The 15,488-nt window shown below is 40.7% G+C and overlaps 1 protein-coding gene across 11 annotated transcripts in view; it reads right to left on the reverse strand.

Annotated features, from left to right (window-relative positions):
• FGGY (FGGY carbohydrate kinase domain containing) overlaps positions 1–15,488 on the reverse strand; it is a 327,828-nt gene that overhangs the window by 18,922 nt on the left and 293,418 nt on the right. For all 11 annotated transcript variants that reach the window (XM_037404963.1, XM_037404961.1, XM_037404966.1 and 8 more), the window contains one exon: positions 12,319–12,413. In XM_037404963.1, the coding sequence (XP_037260860.1) occupies positions 12,319–12,413 (95 nt within the window). Of the gene's footprint in view, positions 1–12,318; positions 12,414–15,488 lie in introns of those variants that run through there.

A 15,488-nucleotide genomic window follows, 5' to 3' on the forward strand; every position in this document is an offset into this window, starting at 1 on the left:
CTTTCTCGTGCTTTTCTTTCTCTCTTTCCATGCCTTGTTCTCCTCTGGGATGAGTGAAACTTCCACATCCAGAAAGCCACAAGCGTGGCATTTTGCATCTCACGGCAAATGTGCAGGCTATCCAATGTTTCCACAGGGGCAAAGTTATACAAAGCAAATGAAAAGGAAAGCTTGCTCAGTCTGCCTTTCATGCAATGCAAGAACCATCCCTTAGATGGGACTATTGCAAAATTAAACAACCTTACAACCATGACCAGTAAATAATGAGTAATGTGCTTGTGTATACAAAGCCTTTACACCAACCAGTCAAAGAAAGTGAGAATAGCTCATCACAAAAAGACCCCATTTATCAGAAGGGCTTCAAACAGCTTAGCATCTTTAGGGCCATTACTCATCTCTTTCACCTAAGCTAAGTACCAGCTGCCAACCCAGAGGATAACACATACCCAATTTATCTGCTGTAAGACACTCGAACACTGCTTCCCTCAGTCTACTCTACAGATATAGGATTCAGCACCTAAACTACTTAAAGTTAACAGAAATGAGTGATTTCATGACAACAGGTTGGAATACACTCGTCTGGGACAATTAGGCAAAAATTGTCTTACTAGACGTTTTGAAAGCAAAAGGAGTCTGACAGAAGGCTACTGGACTCAGTATTTCGCTGGATATATTCAAGGCGTTTAACTCAGTTCTGAGCTACAGGGCTGGGCAAGGAAGGGATCTTCAAAACGCAACAGATTGTCATCCTCCACCCCATGGTTTGGGGAGGGAGAGGTTGGGCTGGGCAATAGCGCAGCCCTCCCCACATATTCTTGTCATGCAAAGACTCTTCAGAGGAAAAAATATTGATTAGAAGTTGGTTTATTTTCCAGGGTGTTTTCCCTTGCTGGATCCCCTGCACGTCCAAAGCTCCAAAAGAAGTAACACAGTTGGATCTAACACTCCGCAGTCCGCTTAGTGAGGAGCGCATTGCCACATCACTTTTCCTTGACAAAAACAATGTGCTCCCACCAGAGCTTCCACACCACACTCCTCCCTAAAATGTCTACCTGGTAAAGGACTAGCTGGAAGCTGTGCAGAAAACAGCAACAGAAAACCCTTCATAGAATCGTAGAAGGGTTTGGGTTGGAAGGGACCTTAAATACTATGTAGTTCCAACCCTGCTGCCACTGACGGGGACACCTTCCACCAGCCCAGGTTGCTCCCAGCCCCATCCAGCCTGGCCCTGAACCCTGCCAGGGATGGGGCATCCACAGCCACTCTGGGCAACCTGTGCCAGCGCCTGGCCACCCTCACAGTAAAGAATTTCTTCCTAATATCTCATCTAAATCTACCCTCTCATACTTTGAGCAGGTGCTCACAAAACCAGGCCCTACATGTGTCAAAATGTGTTTATGTACTGAAGGTCAGTAATGCTCAGGGGAATGCAACCCTTAGCAGTACTACACATTTCTTAGCTGAAAACTGCACTTGTGAAAAATGATAATCCAACTCGCTTTTGCTGCTTATACACGCTTATAAGGCACAGCAAGGTACAGGCACAGTGGTTCTCCTTATTTGTGTTCTTCTAGTGTTTTTCAACCCTCATCTGGAGGAGTATCTTAGTACAAAAATCTGCAGCTTATGCTTTTCTGTGCCTTGGTGGTTAGCCTTTCTGCCTGATTTCTCTCAAGAGTAACAATTATGGTCTTGCTAATCATTACATGGACACTTGTCCCAATAAAAACAAAACAGAGCCATGAAGCTATTTCATATGGATTCTCTACATGTCACTGTCCAATTTCTGGTATCAAACTGTGTCTCAGAAATGCTTTAAGCACAGCGGGTGCGAGAAGTTGCTTCAAAACAAGAAAGCAAGCAAGGGTTGGGAACGGTTGTTGTAAGTCTCTATGAAACCAAGGGAACGGGAACCTGTGCCTTAGCTGAACCAAGAAAGGAGGATGAGAACTGGATTCCAATTCTGAGAGTGAGGAAAGCCAGTATGCTAAAAAGCAACTGCCTTCTATCACTAATAAAACTAATAAAGGTGACAGGATCTCTCCTCTACCATTTCAAATCCCTGGTTACATGAAAGGGAATAAAGAAAAACATCTTTACTGTTAACCACAATAAAATTAAATGTATTGGAAACACCTAGATAGTACACAGAGTCTTGTTAAACTATACAGATAGGGCAAATTTTGAGAAACAAGCCCCTCTAGGCATCTTTAGGAGAAAGGGCAACACAGTACATGTAAGTTATAAAACTTCTTAAAATATAGGGGTGACAAAAGTATGTTCTAGTAGTACAAACTACTGGCATCAAATCCCACAACTAAATGATCGTTCTGTCCTTCAAAAAATTTATTGTGAAAAAACCTCAAGCATTTCAGACAGCTAGTGCTGTGACTCTACATGCTTGTGCTTTGCCACAGAACAGTCTGATCCCCTGTGCTGACATAGCAAGAGTGCAAATCCCTGATGGAAAATTAATCTCACAATGTAGCCAGATTGAGTTTCCAATTCTCCAGTGCATAACTTGAAGGTTGTTCTGCTCAGCTACTGAAGAGGTGAGGGCAGAGAGACTTTAACTTGTTTGACATCCTGAACATCATTTAAGCAAGACACGCTCTGAAAGGGACCTTACTGGCTACTGACAGTCACAACAGATCCACAGTATCCTCCTTTGTACTCATCCTTCCTGTAAAATATTGCTATCACACTTTTCCCTGCTTAAATGGCCTGGACAGAAGGGGAGTCCAAGGTCCGAATGACTTCAGCTCTGTCTCTGAATATGCGGGTAAAATCTGTCCTTAAAATAGAAAGGAGATGGATCACAGTATATTTTAAAGTACGTATCTCTCTCCTATAAAGACACATTTATGGTTTCCTCATATTTATGGTTTTCCTCAAGAAAAGCCAGGGCCAGCAAGCTAAAAAACCTGTAAGGTTGTGATATTATTAACCTTCTTCTACAAGATGATCTTAGTCTTAGTATGCTTGAAAAAAAAATCAACTAATTGTACATCTCCTCAGACAAACCCCACCATGGTCATTTCATGGTTTGTTACAAAAATATACAGCAGCAGAACCTGAACTATTCTAGGCAGCATGTTTTCTCCTGCTTGCCAGGTCTTGGGCTCACTGACAGATGAGAAGAATACCATTGGTTTAGTAGGAGTCTCGACTTCTGCAGATTAACAAAACATCAGCTGATGTCAGTTTATTAAAAGCTAAAAGACACAACAATATGTCTTAAACCCACAGACAGAAGAGATTATATTTACCTACATACGGTTGCTTCTAACGTGTTAATCGGGTATGTGCGTGCAAGATAGAGAATTCAGGTTAAGTCAATGGAGCTATGCCAGTGCGCAAAGCCAGCTACACCTTCAGCATAAAGACAGAGGATTAAATAGATAGGTTTCATCATTTGAGCGTCTGAGATGGCTTCATTACCTTTTCAGTCCATCCTCGTAAATGTGGAAGAAAAAGTAATAAAATCTTTATCACCACTCTCAGACAGAATTAATAAACAGGTAAGTCACATTGATATCTCAACACACCGTGCCCCTTCTCCTTCCACCGATGACCAAATAAAAGGCCAGCTTTTATTTAATTTCATCACTGTATTTCATTAAACCACCTACTTTTAGAAAAATAATATGGCACACCTTTAAGTACTGGATTTCTGAGATTGTCGCCCCCAGTGTTAGTACTTCTGTGCCAAATACTCAGCTAACGTAAATGGGTAGTTCTGTTACACCAATATAGCACACTGAATTACTGCAGCTGCCTTTCCTTGGCATTAAAGAGTTACTGAGAAATTCCAAATCTGAACATTTGTGCGCTGGATGACATTTAAAATGGAGCTTGCTAAGTTTCCACAAAAGGACAGCACTTAACAAAAGACACCATCTATTGTATCCTATTACCTACAGCATCCACAGCTTGTTTCCGAACGGGTAATAATATGAACGAATTGCAAGAGCTCTAATAGCCTTTTATCATTTCAAGATGTGTCATCTACCAGTGAACTGTGTATCAGATTCCTGTTCGGGCTCTGCTCCAGCACAGTACTTCAGCACATGGGCAGTCCTGCTTATCTTCAGCTGAGCTTCTTGCCTGCTTGAAGGTTTGATGATGTACCTAAGTGCTCGACTGGATCAGGGCACTGGAGTAAACCGGTGTCACTCCTCTGAAATCCTGGAGCAATACTGACTTACATCAACTGAGGATTTTGCATTATGATTATGGACTAAAATCATCTGTCATTTCAGTAGCTGTATGACCTGCTACAACAAACTTTGACATTTTCTTAGACAAGTTTTTACCTGTAATAATTTCAAGTGATATAAACCGACTACAAATCATCTAGTCTGACAACGAACCAAATGCTACTGTACAGCACGCACTGATCTGATAATACATCAAATGTATGACAACATATAGCGTTAGACATTGCGCTCCACCAAGAACATTTAACAGCAACAGAGTTATTTCTCTCAACTCCAATATAAAAGGCAGCCAGCAGGATGATATCAAATGATGGCAGCTCTGCTTCTCATAAAAGGACCTTGGGGACTCCAAGGAGATTTGTGTATCTGCACTTCAACAGCACAGCAATGTGGAAATGTTAAAGTTAGTAAAGCAAACAGTCCTCAAATGAGAAGGGCAACAGATGTCAACCAGTATCACATGTCAGTAAACAGCAACAAGACAGAGGGTACTTTTCTTAGCACTTTTGTGAAAGCATCATGCTATCAGCTACAGCCACATCTCAGCTGTTTGACCCTCGAAGTGGTGGTGCTTGGGTGTGTGATTAACTCCCACCAAGAGAGGATCTCCAAACATATTGAAAGACTGTCCACTAAAGTCAGCTGAAAGACAGTAGAAATGCTTCTGTATATTTATTGTGGCTTGAAAAGTGAAAAAAAAATTATATAAAAAAAAAAAATCACACTCTCAAACTGATTGAAAGCTCATTCTGTACTTGGCAGAGACAGACAAGCATTTATATTTCTCAGCTTTAATACAGAAGGATCATCCTTAGGGCAAAAGAGTAGTTGTGATTCATCTGCTTTTTACCCTTACAGCAAAGACTTCTGACAGTAAGGCCAAAACATGCTAACTAAAAAGGCACTCTTTGTACCATAAACACTAGGCCACAAGGAACTGGACAGTGGCCATCAAATCACTGCCTTTTAATTTTTCTCTCTCATCTATATTTCTCTAAAGATTTCTGGTAAGAAGGCAGCTGACTCTATACAAAAGCCAGAGGCATTGCCAGTATCTTGGTGGTTTCATGCATGCCATATTGAATCTAACTTTATTACACAAGGAAAAAAAAAAACCAAACCCTTTCAATCAGGCAAAGATGTATTTCAGTGTCAAAACACCAGGGAAAGAGGTAAAGGGATAGAGTTCTACTGCCGAGTCACTGCTTTGAGTCCAGGCCTGGTTAGCTCCAGTGTGCTCCAGAGCCATCGAACACCTTAGCTGCTCACATGGAAAAGGGTTTGGCTCTCCTCCAGCGGTGGAGCCCACATCATGAGCTGTCTGAGACATCCCTTGGTAACTTTGCTGCCAGTCATGAGAGAACGACAACTGAACAGACTGTGAAGGTTCAGCTCTCTCCACCATTAGAATACACTAACTGTAGATATATAAGCTATGCACTGAACTGAAAGTCACTTTTGTCTGGAGCGCATGTCCTGTCAATTGAGACTGATCGGATACAATCCTGGAAGGAATTTTTTACAAAATCACTTAGATGAAGAGGCCATACCCAGCCAATACACTACTCGGAAAGGCAAGAGCTGTCTCCTAGCCTTGCCCATGGATGGTCTCCACTAAACCTTGGGCTCAAGCTCTACACATACAAATCTGGAGCTTTTGAAGAAAAGGAAGGCAAGATCACAGCCCCTTAACACACTCCTTGTATGAAGCACAGTGCCTAAGAACAACCATCTCCTTCCTCTGCTTCTCCAAAATCCTCTGATTAAGCGAACAGGAGAAAAAAACCCATCCCAACACAGCAGGAAGGCCTTTACTAAAAGGTGCATTAATTGGGTAAAGCAAGCCAGCAAGATGATTAATTTGCTGCTCTCCTTCAACATTATGTTTACACAAGTTGATTATAGCACTTAATTACTAATTCACCCTGCTCAAAAACAAGAGTGCTTTAAATTTTTAATGAGATGAGGGAAGGCAACATTCCCTAACTCAACAGGGAGAAGTAATTTTATTTCCTCTTTTGATTTCCCAAGTTATTACCATTTCTAAGGAAAAAACTATCCCCTCCCTGATCTTTCACTCATTTCTTGCTTTTGAAAATATGGAAATCAACAAGACACTTGTATTAATTTCAGTCCATGACCTGACAGGTAATGCTTTGGAAGAGGAATAGAGGATCAGATCTTCAACTGAAGCATGTCCATTGAAAGAAGTGAAACAAAATTACACCAGAGACTGCCCAATCCAGAAATGGAAATAGCCTGATCCCCTCCAGTTCTGTCAGCAAAAACGTTGAGTATGTCCCAGCACTATTTCTGGGTGTTCTTCTGCAATGCTGTCTATTCACAATTGCCAGCTGGTCCATTACCAAGGCTGTGGACTAACTGTTGCACTGAAGAACGTTACATTCATGGTAGTCCGTAACATTTTCATTGTTAAGAGGCGAACACGCTGCATATTGTATGTTCTTCCTGGCTGATCTTTATAAAACTTGTGTCATCTGTGGGTTTTGTTATTCGATGTTATCCTCTATGCTACACCAACCAACAACTTCCTTAGACAGCTGAGAGGAGAACTCCATTAAATGAAGCATAACCAAGCAGTGCACAAACAAAGCTTTTGCGAGTTCCTCGAGTTCAGATTTGTCAGTGATTCATCTCCCCTGCACCACCATCATTTCAGACCCCTGTCCACAATACATCTCCCTCACAGCTATGGACTTTGCCTGTTACTTGAAGACAAGCCAGGTGACCATGATCCACATAGCTTCTAGGGCTGCTTCCAGGGATGCAAATTGTACCTAAGGGGTACTTCACTTGCTCAGTGCTACTGCTGCTAAATGATTCAGCTAATCCACATTAGGTAATGACCTAACACCCCCTTCTACAGAATCTGGCTCATTTTTATGCACCTCCAATCTGCTTTCATTTTTTTTCAATGAAAAAGCTTTTTGCTATCTTTTTGCAGGATATGCCACCAACTTGCATGGCAATCAAAACTAACAAAGACAAGACTACACCTCCCTTACAAGTCAATTTTACGCCTGAAAAATCTTGTAGTCATGTAGACTCTAATTTCTAGCTCAATGTTTTAGACCAGAAATGATTACAGAAAGCTGACTGCAGAAAGTTACCAGTAAAAGCTATTACAATAAATCATACAGTTTCGTCTCTTCCATATCAGCTAGTAACAATGACACGCACATTAATACAGCAAATCCAAAATAAATCTGGTAATCTGGTTTCATACAGGTAATTTTATTAATTGCTTTAATATGCAATTAAGGAATAGTCAGTGGGCTGCAGGTTTTTATAAGGCAATAATCCTGTTCCCTCGTGTACGGCTTTGTCCCAAAGAGTAGGCTATCCAAAAAAAAAAAAAAAAAAAAAAAAAGAGCTGGATGCCTGCCAAATCAAACAGCACCTTCTTCCCATTTTCAATTACATACAAGTGAGGCAGAGTAACGAGGATATACTGGAAACTTTGACATTTATTTATTGAACATTTTTACTGAGAAGGAATTGCTGGCTTGCTAAACCGGAAACTATATTTTTACTACAGAAACAATCACATAGAAAACCAGGATCCTGCTGCTCAGCATGAAAAGAACAGCTAGAGCCAATAAATGGACCCATCTAAGCCAGCAACGTTAAGGTTATTTCATTCAATGCAGCACATATTTCAAAAATCCAAAACCCCAAAATATAGTGTATACATCAAAAATCCTTATGTCATACTATGTTACACAGCACTGTCTGCTGTGACCCGGCCAGGCTGTGTTACAGCCTATAGGCACAACAATCAAGACACAAAAAAATCACTCAAAGAAAAAGGGTGTAGCATTTGTAGGGGCAAATTAAAAGATAAGCCAAATTGCAAGAGAAAATTCAGATTTTCTCCCCTTTCTGGAGATTCTGGAGACTAAAAACACCAAAAGATGAAACGGGGAAGAACTCGCCACACTGCATGTTCTTTTTTCTTTTTGGATAGACCAATTGTTTTAATTCAGTTTTACCACAGAGGAGAAAAATGCAGGGAGAGTAAATGAAGAGGAAAATGGGGAAGTCAACATTCTTTGAAGAAACAACATATGGTGACCAGGCATGAGAGATAGAGGTTATAAATCTTTCCTTGATAGAATTACCTAAAGATGAAATTGCAGCTTCAAGGGGCTTGAGCTTTTAAACCCACACTAGAATCTAGCAAATTAACCTGTATGGTTACAAATTTTGCAATAACTTTCATTTCCAATGCTTCTCAGTGAAGGCTCAGCATACTGAGAATTTTGGTATTAATACAGACGTGGTCAATAGAAAGCATGAAAACCTTTACCCCACAAATCACTCAAAATATGCACAAAAAGATGAATATTAAGAATTAGAACAAAATGCTGCATCCTGCAAATAGTCACTGCTGTAGTATAGAAAGGGAAAAGAGATGGGAGATAGGCTGGTGCTTGCTTCTTTGTGAGAAGAAACCTGTTTAGGGATACCAAAGGAGAGAGGAAAAGCTCTTTAGTGCTCCAGCCACTGCGAGCAACCGCCCACCAAAGTGAAGGCCGAGAATCCTGTTGCCTTGTGCACTCTTCGGCCTGGGTTCACCATAGAGCAGTACCCTGGTGAGCAAGCTGCCCGTCCTTGTAAAAATTGTCCTCTGAAGCAGATGCCTCCCCATTTCAAATTCCAGTAATGCAACACCACAAGACTAAGCATCAGGAAAGTGTATACAGGGGTACGACAGCAACCACCACAGCCACATACTTTACCCCTAAGGAAATACCATCCAAATCCAATGCATTTCTTAACTGTTAAGCTAAATAAAACTTAACTCTAGTTATTACATAAGGTACCCTACAGTTGGGTCTTCCCTAGGTGACCCATCTTTTCTTTCCTCTATGGAAAAGTAATGCCTTGGTAGATATGAAGGATCTTGTCTGTGTGTCCTGATTTTGTGAGTGAAGAACCAGCTGCCAGAGCAGTGGCTCTGACCTGGCAGCCCCATACCCAGCCCCCTACAGTGACAGAACACACAAGCAGGGCAGCTCTTCACACATAATGCACATTACACCCCAAAGCATCAGGTTTAGCACGCGGATGCAGGAACAGCCCTGCTCCACAGACTCCCCACAGCATCCCTCACTGTGCACACAGCACACGGGCACATACGTCCTAGGAGATCCCCCGGCAGAAGCCTGGCAGCACTTCTGCTGTTGCTTCTCACTAGTGGGTTTCACATGTCTGTTCAGCAGCCAGTCCTTTTGTCAGTAGAGCACGTTAAACCCAGACTAAGATTATCAGAAGTGACTTTGAGGGATCCTGGCTTTGCATGCTGTTTCCAAGCTGTCCTAAAGATGCATGAGTTTTAGAAAATGAAAAACAGCCAGCCCATGAAAACCTGATAGCTTTTAAGTGTTTTGATTTTGATGTTGAGTGGAAGTGTCCAAAAATCATTCTGAGAAATGTGACCAGTCACTGGGACAAATATAATAAAAATTCCCATTCAAACAACCACAGACACAAGGGAAGAGATTATGGGTAAATAACCCACAATTTTCTCCTTTACTATTAGACTGAGCAAGCAAAGAGCTTTGGAAAGCACAATAATTAAGCACAAACCATCTATTAGAGGACAGGTAACAACCTTTACTATTTGCAGACTACAACAATGCCGTGTGTTTGCAGCAGCACCTCTAAGGAAGGTTTGCTTTGGAAGATGCATTAGAAAAATAATAAGAGAAGTCTATGGAACCACAATGCTAAATATGCATTTACACCTCCCTGCCCCCCAAAAGACTTTTATTAAATTTCTTGTTTCTTGAGCAGATGTAGCTGAATTCTTTTAAAAATATTTTTTATATAATTGTACATATTTGCTGCATGATACAACTGGTATTGCCATAGGTGGCACCTCTTTAACGCCAATCTTCTGAACACACACTAAGCCAAAACACTTTGCAGGTGGTTTCTTCACACTGCAGCGATGTTGTGGCATCCTGGATAGGATTCAGAGCCTCACCTGGCTCCCAGTGATCACCACCGGCAGTATGATGGAAAGACACATGCTACAAATGCCCAGTGGGATGTATAACAGCAGTAGTTTCCAAACTACTTTCCCCTTTTCCATTTCAGTGATATCCCAGGGAAGCTCGCAGGCTTGACCTGTAGCTCAGTGAAACAAAAGGCAATTCTCCTGCTGACTAGCAAACCCTGGAACCAGACCTTACACAAATAGCTGCTGAAGCCCTGAAAAAGCCAGAGGCTGCCTTTGGGAAACCAGACTCCCTATGCAGTGCTGAGGCATTGCATTGCAACTTGCATTTATTCTTTTTCTTTATGTACTGGTATTAACTTACTTGGTTCAAGCAGAAATGGAAAGGGAGCATAAGGAAGTCCAGCTCCCAACAGCCACAGGTAAGCCCTTAGGAGAAGTTTACTCCAGGACAGGAACCTGCACTGTACTTACGACAAACCAAAAACTATTCCCATAACCAAAGAGGCAGGTACCTCCTGACATACCGTAACAGTAAAAGAGCAAACACCTTTTAAATTACAAAGTCTGTGACGTGGCTCACTCAAAGGACCTAGTTTCACTGAAGAAGACTTCTGAAGAAGTGTGCTACAGAGACTGACATATATGTACGTATGGATAAAATACATTTATCTGCTCTGACATTATTGGATAAGCTTCTGAAATATTTCTATATATAAGGGCAGGGTTACAAAATAAAGGTAAACGAATACACCAAAATTATATAAAAACACATCACAGAAAATCTCACATTAGATTTTTCTAATGGTTATGAAGACAGACTTAATAAAAAAAGTTTTGCGATGTTCGGTTGTTGCACAGTAGTGGAAACATCTTAAACTTGGAATGAAGTACCTACGTATTTGAAGGCAGAACATTAACAGAAGAATTAAATATGAAGTCCTGTTACCAGAAGTTGCTACTGAAATTACATTTTTCAGAATAAGTTCTCCTTACAAGCACTTATATCATTAAATACATACATATATATGTATGTATGTATATATATAGTACTACATGTATTTGTTGCAATGGGATTCATTTTAATGGAAAAAATTCTTATGGAAGGAAGCTGCTCTTCCTGCTAACCTACATAGCACTGCAGAATAGTCACATTTGGAAATTTCACATTTGGAAAAATGCCAAATATGACCCAGTTCCTCAGCTTATGTTGAGCTTTTTATTGATTCCAGTGGAACTGCATCAACTTAACTAGGTCAAGAAGCTGACCTCCCTATTCAGAAAATATATTCAGATAAGTTTTTGTGCAAAATTTTATCTACAAATTTCTCTGCTGGATGTTAGTGTACCTAGGGACCATCCTGATAAATAATTCTGTCCAACTGGATGCAGTGTACTGCTCAGTGCCCTTGTGTAGCATGAGGAGATGCTTTCCTTATACTAGAGGAATTGCCGGGTGGGAAAACAGATAGGATTTTGGGCATTCAGACCTTTGGGTTTCTGTATACTACTGTTGTTTGTAAGAATGCAGCCAAGTCATGCTTTGGCTGACCCACTGAACATAAAAGCCTTACTGCTACTTTTACAACTGTTAGTGGACAGAAATAACATGAATAAACATGAAGTTCCATCCTCATTATTACCCCTGCATTCACTGTGGGCAAGACAAGAGGTATAGGTGTGTCATTTTTTACTGCATAAATAGTGCTGTGCTGTTTCTTATGTTTAACATCCCTCAATACGCAGAAAGGAAAGTAGGACAAATGTATCTGAGATGAAAGTGTGAACTTCTTGCAGGATCAGAGCCTTGCCAAATTCTTTTTTTTGTCTGTAAAATTACATGGCCTAACTTCATAGACAGCAGCTTCTACCTGCATGTCCCTACAGTCAAAAGACAAATGAATCTTCAATACACCTAAATGACACAGGGAGTAAAAAAGAGGGTGGAAGGAAAGCGATGCTGGCTCTTGTCCGGCTGTGCAGAAGGTACAAACTTTTCCACTGGAATTAAAGCCTGCGCATGGTGCCAAATGACAAAGTGTAAAATGCATTAGAACTAAAACAAACAAAAAAACCCAAACCACCACCACCAACAACAAAGGTACTGCATACCTGTATAGATGCAAAATCCCCAGAAGCACAAGCTCCAAGAACAGCAGCACCCACCAAAACAGACTCCACTTCTTTCGACAGGACAACAGGCTTGCCTATGCAAGAAAAAGCCATGCCTCTGTTAAGAAGAATACAGCAGTACTGCACTAGCGGCACACTAAACAATTAAAGCAAAAAAGCCAAAGAAAAAAAGAATTAAAAAGGACTTGAAAACCACATTCGCAACTCCATTCCGAGCTACAGTCTACTGTAGATTAATGCAAATTTCTCTGCTCTGTGGTTCCAGGCTCCACGAAAAATGCAGAATTTAAATAAAACAATTTCAGCAAAATATTAATGCAGAACACAAAGCGTATAAAGAACAACCCCCCAGATGTTTGACACTGGGTACTCATCTCAAAGGGCTTGGTATAAACCTGTTACCCACACCCTCCAAACCCACGTGCCTATTAAAAGTTGACCTCGAGGGGAAAACAGGGTGGTATCCTTTTTGTTTCTTTTGCAACGGACAAAAAAAAAGATTGTTTGTGTTTGTTTTTAACTACACAGCCAACAAAGCCAGTCTGGTTTTGCTGGAAGACATGAAAATATGACTTAGTAAACTTTCACAAGCTATGTATGAAATAATAAGAGAAATCTTGTCTTCCAAATTGTGCAAAATACTTGAAAACAAAATTAAAACACTGGAAAAACAAACAAAAAACCTCAATATATATTCTGAAGTAAATTAAAAATTGTTGTTTCATCACCCGTGGGTACTATCATGAACATACTTTCCCTCGGTTCACACAGTTTTCTAAGGTCTGTATTACTACTGTAAAAACAGCAGGACGAAAGACTAGTAAATAAAAATCAGCCCACTTTCTTAATTCTCCTTAAAAATCTGAAACATTAGTGTAAGTCCAGGTACTTTTCTAGCTGCCCTTTAGATGCTTATCCTCACTAAGTCCAAAAATTTAATATTCCTACAGTATTTGGCATGTGTCTAAATTTCCATTACTGAGATAACTTCATTCAATGAACGGTGATGCAAACACAGTGCTGGGAGGAGGGCTTCCTCTGTGAATAGCCTCAGTGATATTATGCCCCAAAAAAATGCTGCTCCTGAGAGCCAGCAGTAAGATGAGAATGAGCTGAAATTTGGAGGAAGATCTAAAGTGAGCCATGAACAACTCCTGCAGAGGACAAGGCAAATACACACTTTTCAAAATGAGAAATAAAATTATTCAGATAAGAACCAATTATTGACCTTGCACCCCCCAGGCATCCAGTTACATTATGCTATACTTTGCACTGTTCCACTGTGTAAAGTTCCTTACAACTGTCTGTCGGTGTGCAACATCAAGGTTCCACAGTGGTGTTTATGCCATCTCTTCCTACAGTTAGCACAGGCAGGGTGGCGGGGAAGGACTGAGGGTACAGCGAGACCTTGTTGCGTCACTGCTGGAATGACTACTGACAGCGAACCGGTGGCATTACAGCACCCCGTCAATTTCTCTGCCCAAACACATCCACCTTAAAACCACCGGTGTAGGATCCGTCACCTCAGCATTCCTCCGGTTCAGAGGGACCACAGCTTGGGACTTGGGTCAGCCTGGAACAGAAAATCTAAACCCCAAGCTTACAGCTACACGGCTCTTCGCCAGGCGTTGAAGCAGTGAGCAATTTCCAACGTGCTCTAAAATTTACTGCACATTTCCCGCATCATCAGAATGAATACAGAATTCTTACCAGGCAAACAAAAAGATCAAGATACTTTTTAAGTGGCCTGCAAAATTATCTATTGGATGTCTGCGTGGCTGAGTCATGGGCATTTGCAGCTAACAATAATATATTCAGGTTTTTTTCCTTTCGGGAAAGAATGGGGGATTGATCCTGGAATGTTAGTTATTTTATCTGATAGGCTCTAATGAGTTCAACATAACCAAGAGCATTTCAGTTAGATGAACTCTGACATCCCTTGTCAGTCACTGATTTTCCAAATGGGGGAGAACTCCAGGCTGCAAAAAGGCCTTTTTGTAATGAATTGTACTTGGCCGTTAGTTACAGTCAAAGAACTTCTGATTACATTTTAATCAGAATACCTTTTCACAGATCTTTTATTTTACACATCATGAAACAGCATCCCAACTCTGCACGTAGCTGAAATTCACCTAAAACACTGGAGTTACACAGGAAACGCGTGGACTTGGCAACATCACTCTTCACAATCAGAAAGCGTCACTTTGTCTATAATGTGTTTAGTGCATTTTAGGTTCAGTCGGCACTGTGCTTTTTGCTTCTCCATTTCTGTTTTCATCTCACGTAAGTATATAAAGTGTATTTTCATCTTCCCTCCCGCATCAAGGTTACAAAGTGTGGTTTGACATTAAGGCAAGTCACATCTCCAGATCAAATGCCCCAAATCTAAGCCTTAAACTTTATTCGTGACAGATCAACTGGTCTTAATTTGAAATATACCCCAAACACACATCATTCAAAGTTTCTGTGAAATCCTTTACACTGCATTTTGTTATTTTTTCCTCGTTTTTTAAAGTATATTCAACTGACTTACAGGTGTGCTCAGATGTCCAACACACACAGGCTTAAGGGAGACCAAAAATACCATGCCAGCCTGAGACCCCTCCATAACCAGCCACACAGCCAGCACCTTCCGCCCATCAGGAATTCTACAAAATCAAATGCAACACCATGCAGGAGCAAGGATCCAGAAATCATCCTCTAAACCATATTACTGATACAGGTATGGAAGCAATTCAGAAAAGAATTGTTCTATATAATGGATACAAAGCCCAGCATAAGCAGGAAGCGACAGAAGCCCAACAGCATTCAAACAGGATGAAGCTAAGAGAGGTTCTAGTAAAGCACATCTTAATGCCAGTCATGCTCACAAAATGTAGCTCGCATTATCCTCATCTTACTAACATCTTGTAATCGGACTGAATGGAACAATTTCTATAAAACGGTTCACAGAGTTTTTAAAAACCTGAAGTAAGTGAGAAACATCCATACAAAGTTCTTACATTTGTTCTATTGCACTTTCCTAAAAAAATTGTAAGTCTAAGATCTGCAGATTGGAAATCCTGCTGGACATTTCTCCTGAAGTCTGTTTTCTAACAATACAAACAAAGGAGCTTTGTTTGCACCGCATCTCTATGTTATTCAAATGT

Source organism: Falco rusticolus, chromosome 11 (genome assembly GCF_015220075.1).
Source record: "Falco rusticolus isolate bFalRus1 chromosome 11, bFalRus1.pri, whole genome shotgun sequence".
Lineage (NCBI taxonomy): Eukaryota > Metazoa > Chordata > Aves > Falconiformes > Falconidae > Falco > Falco rusticolus.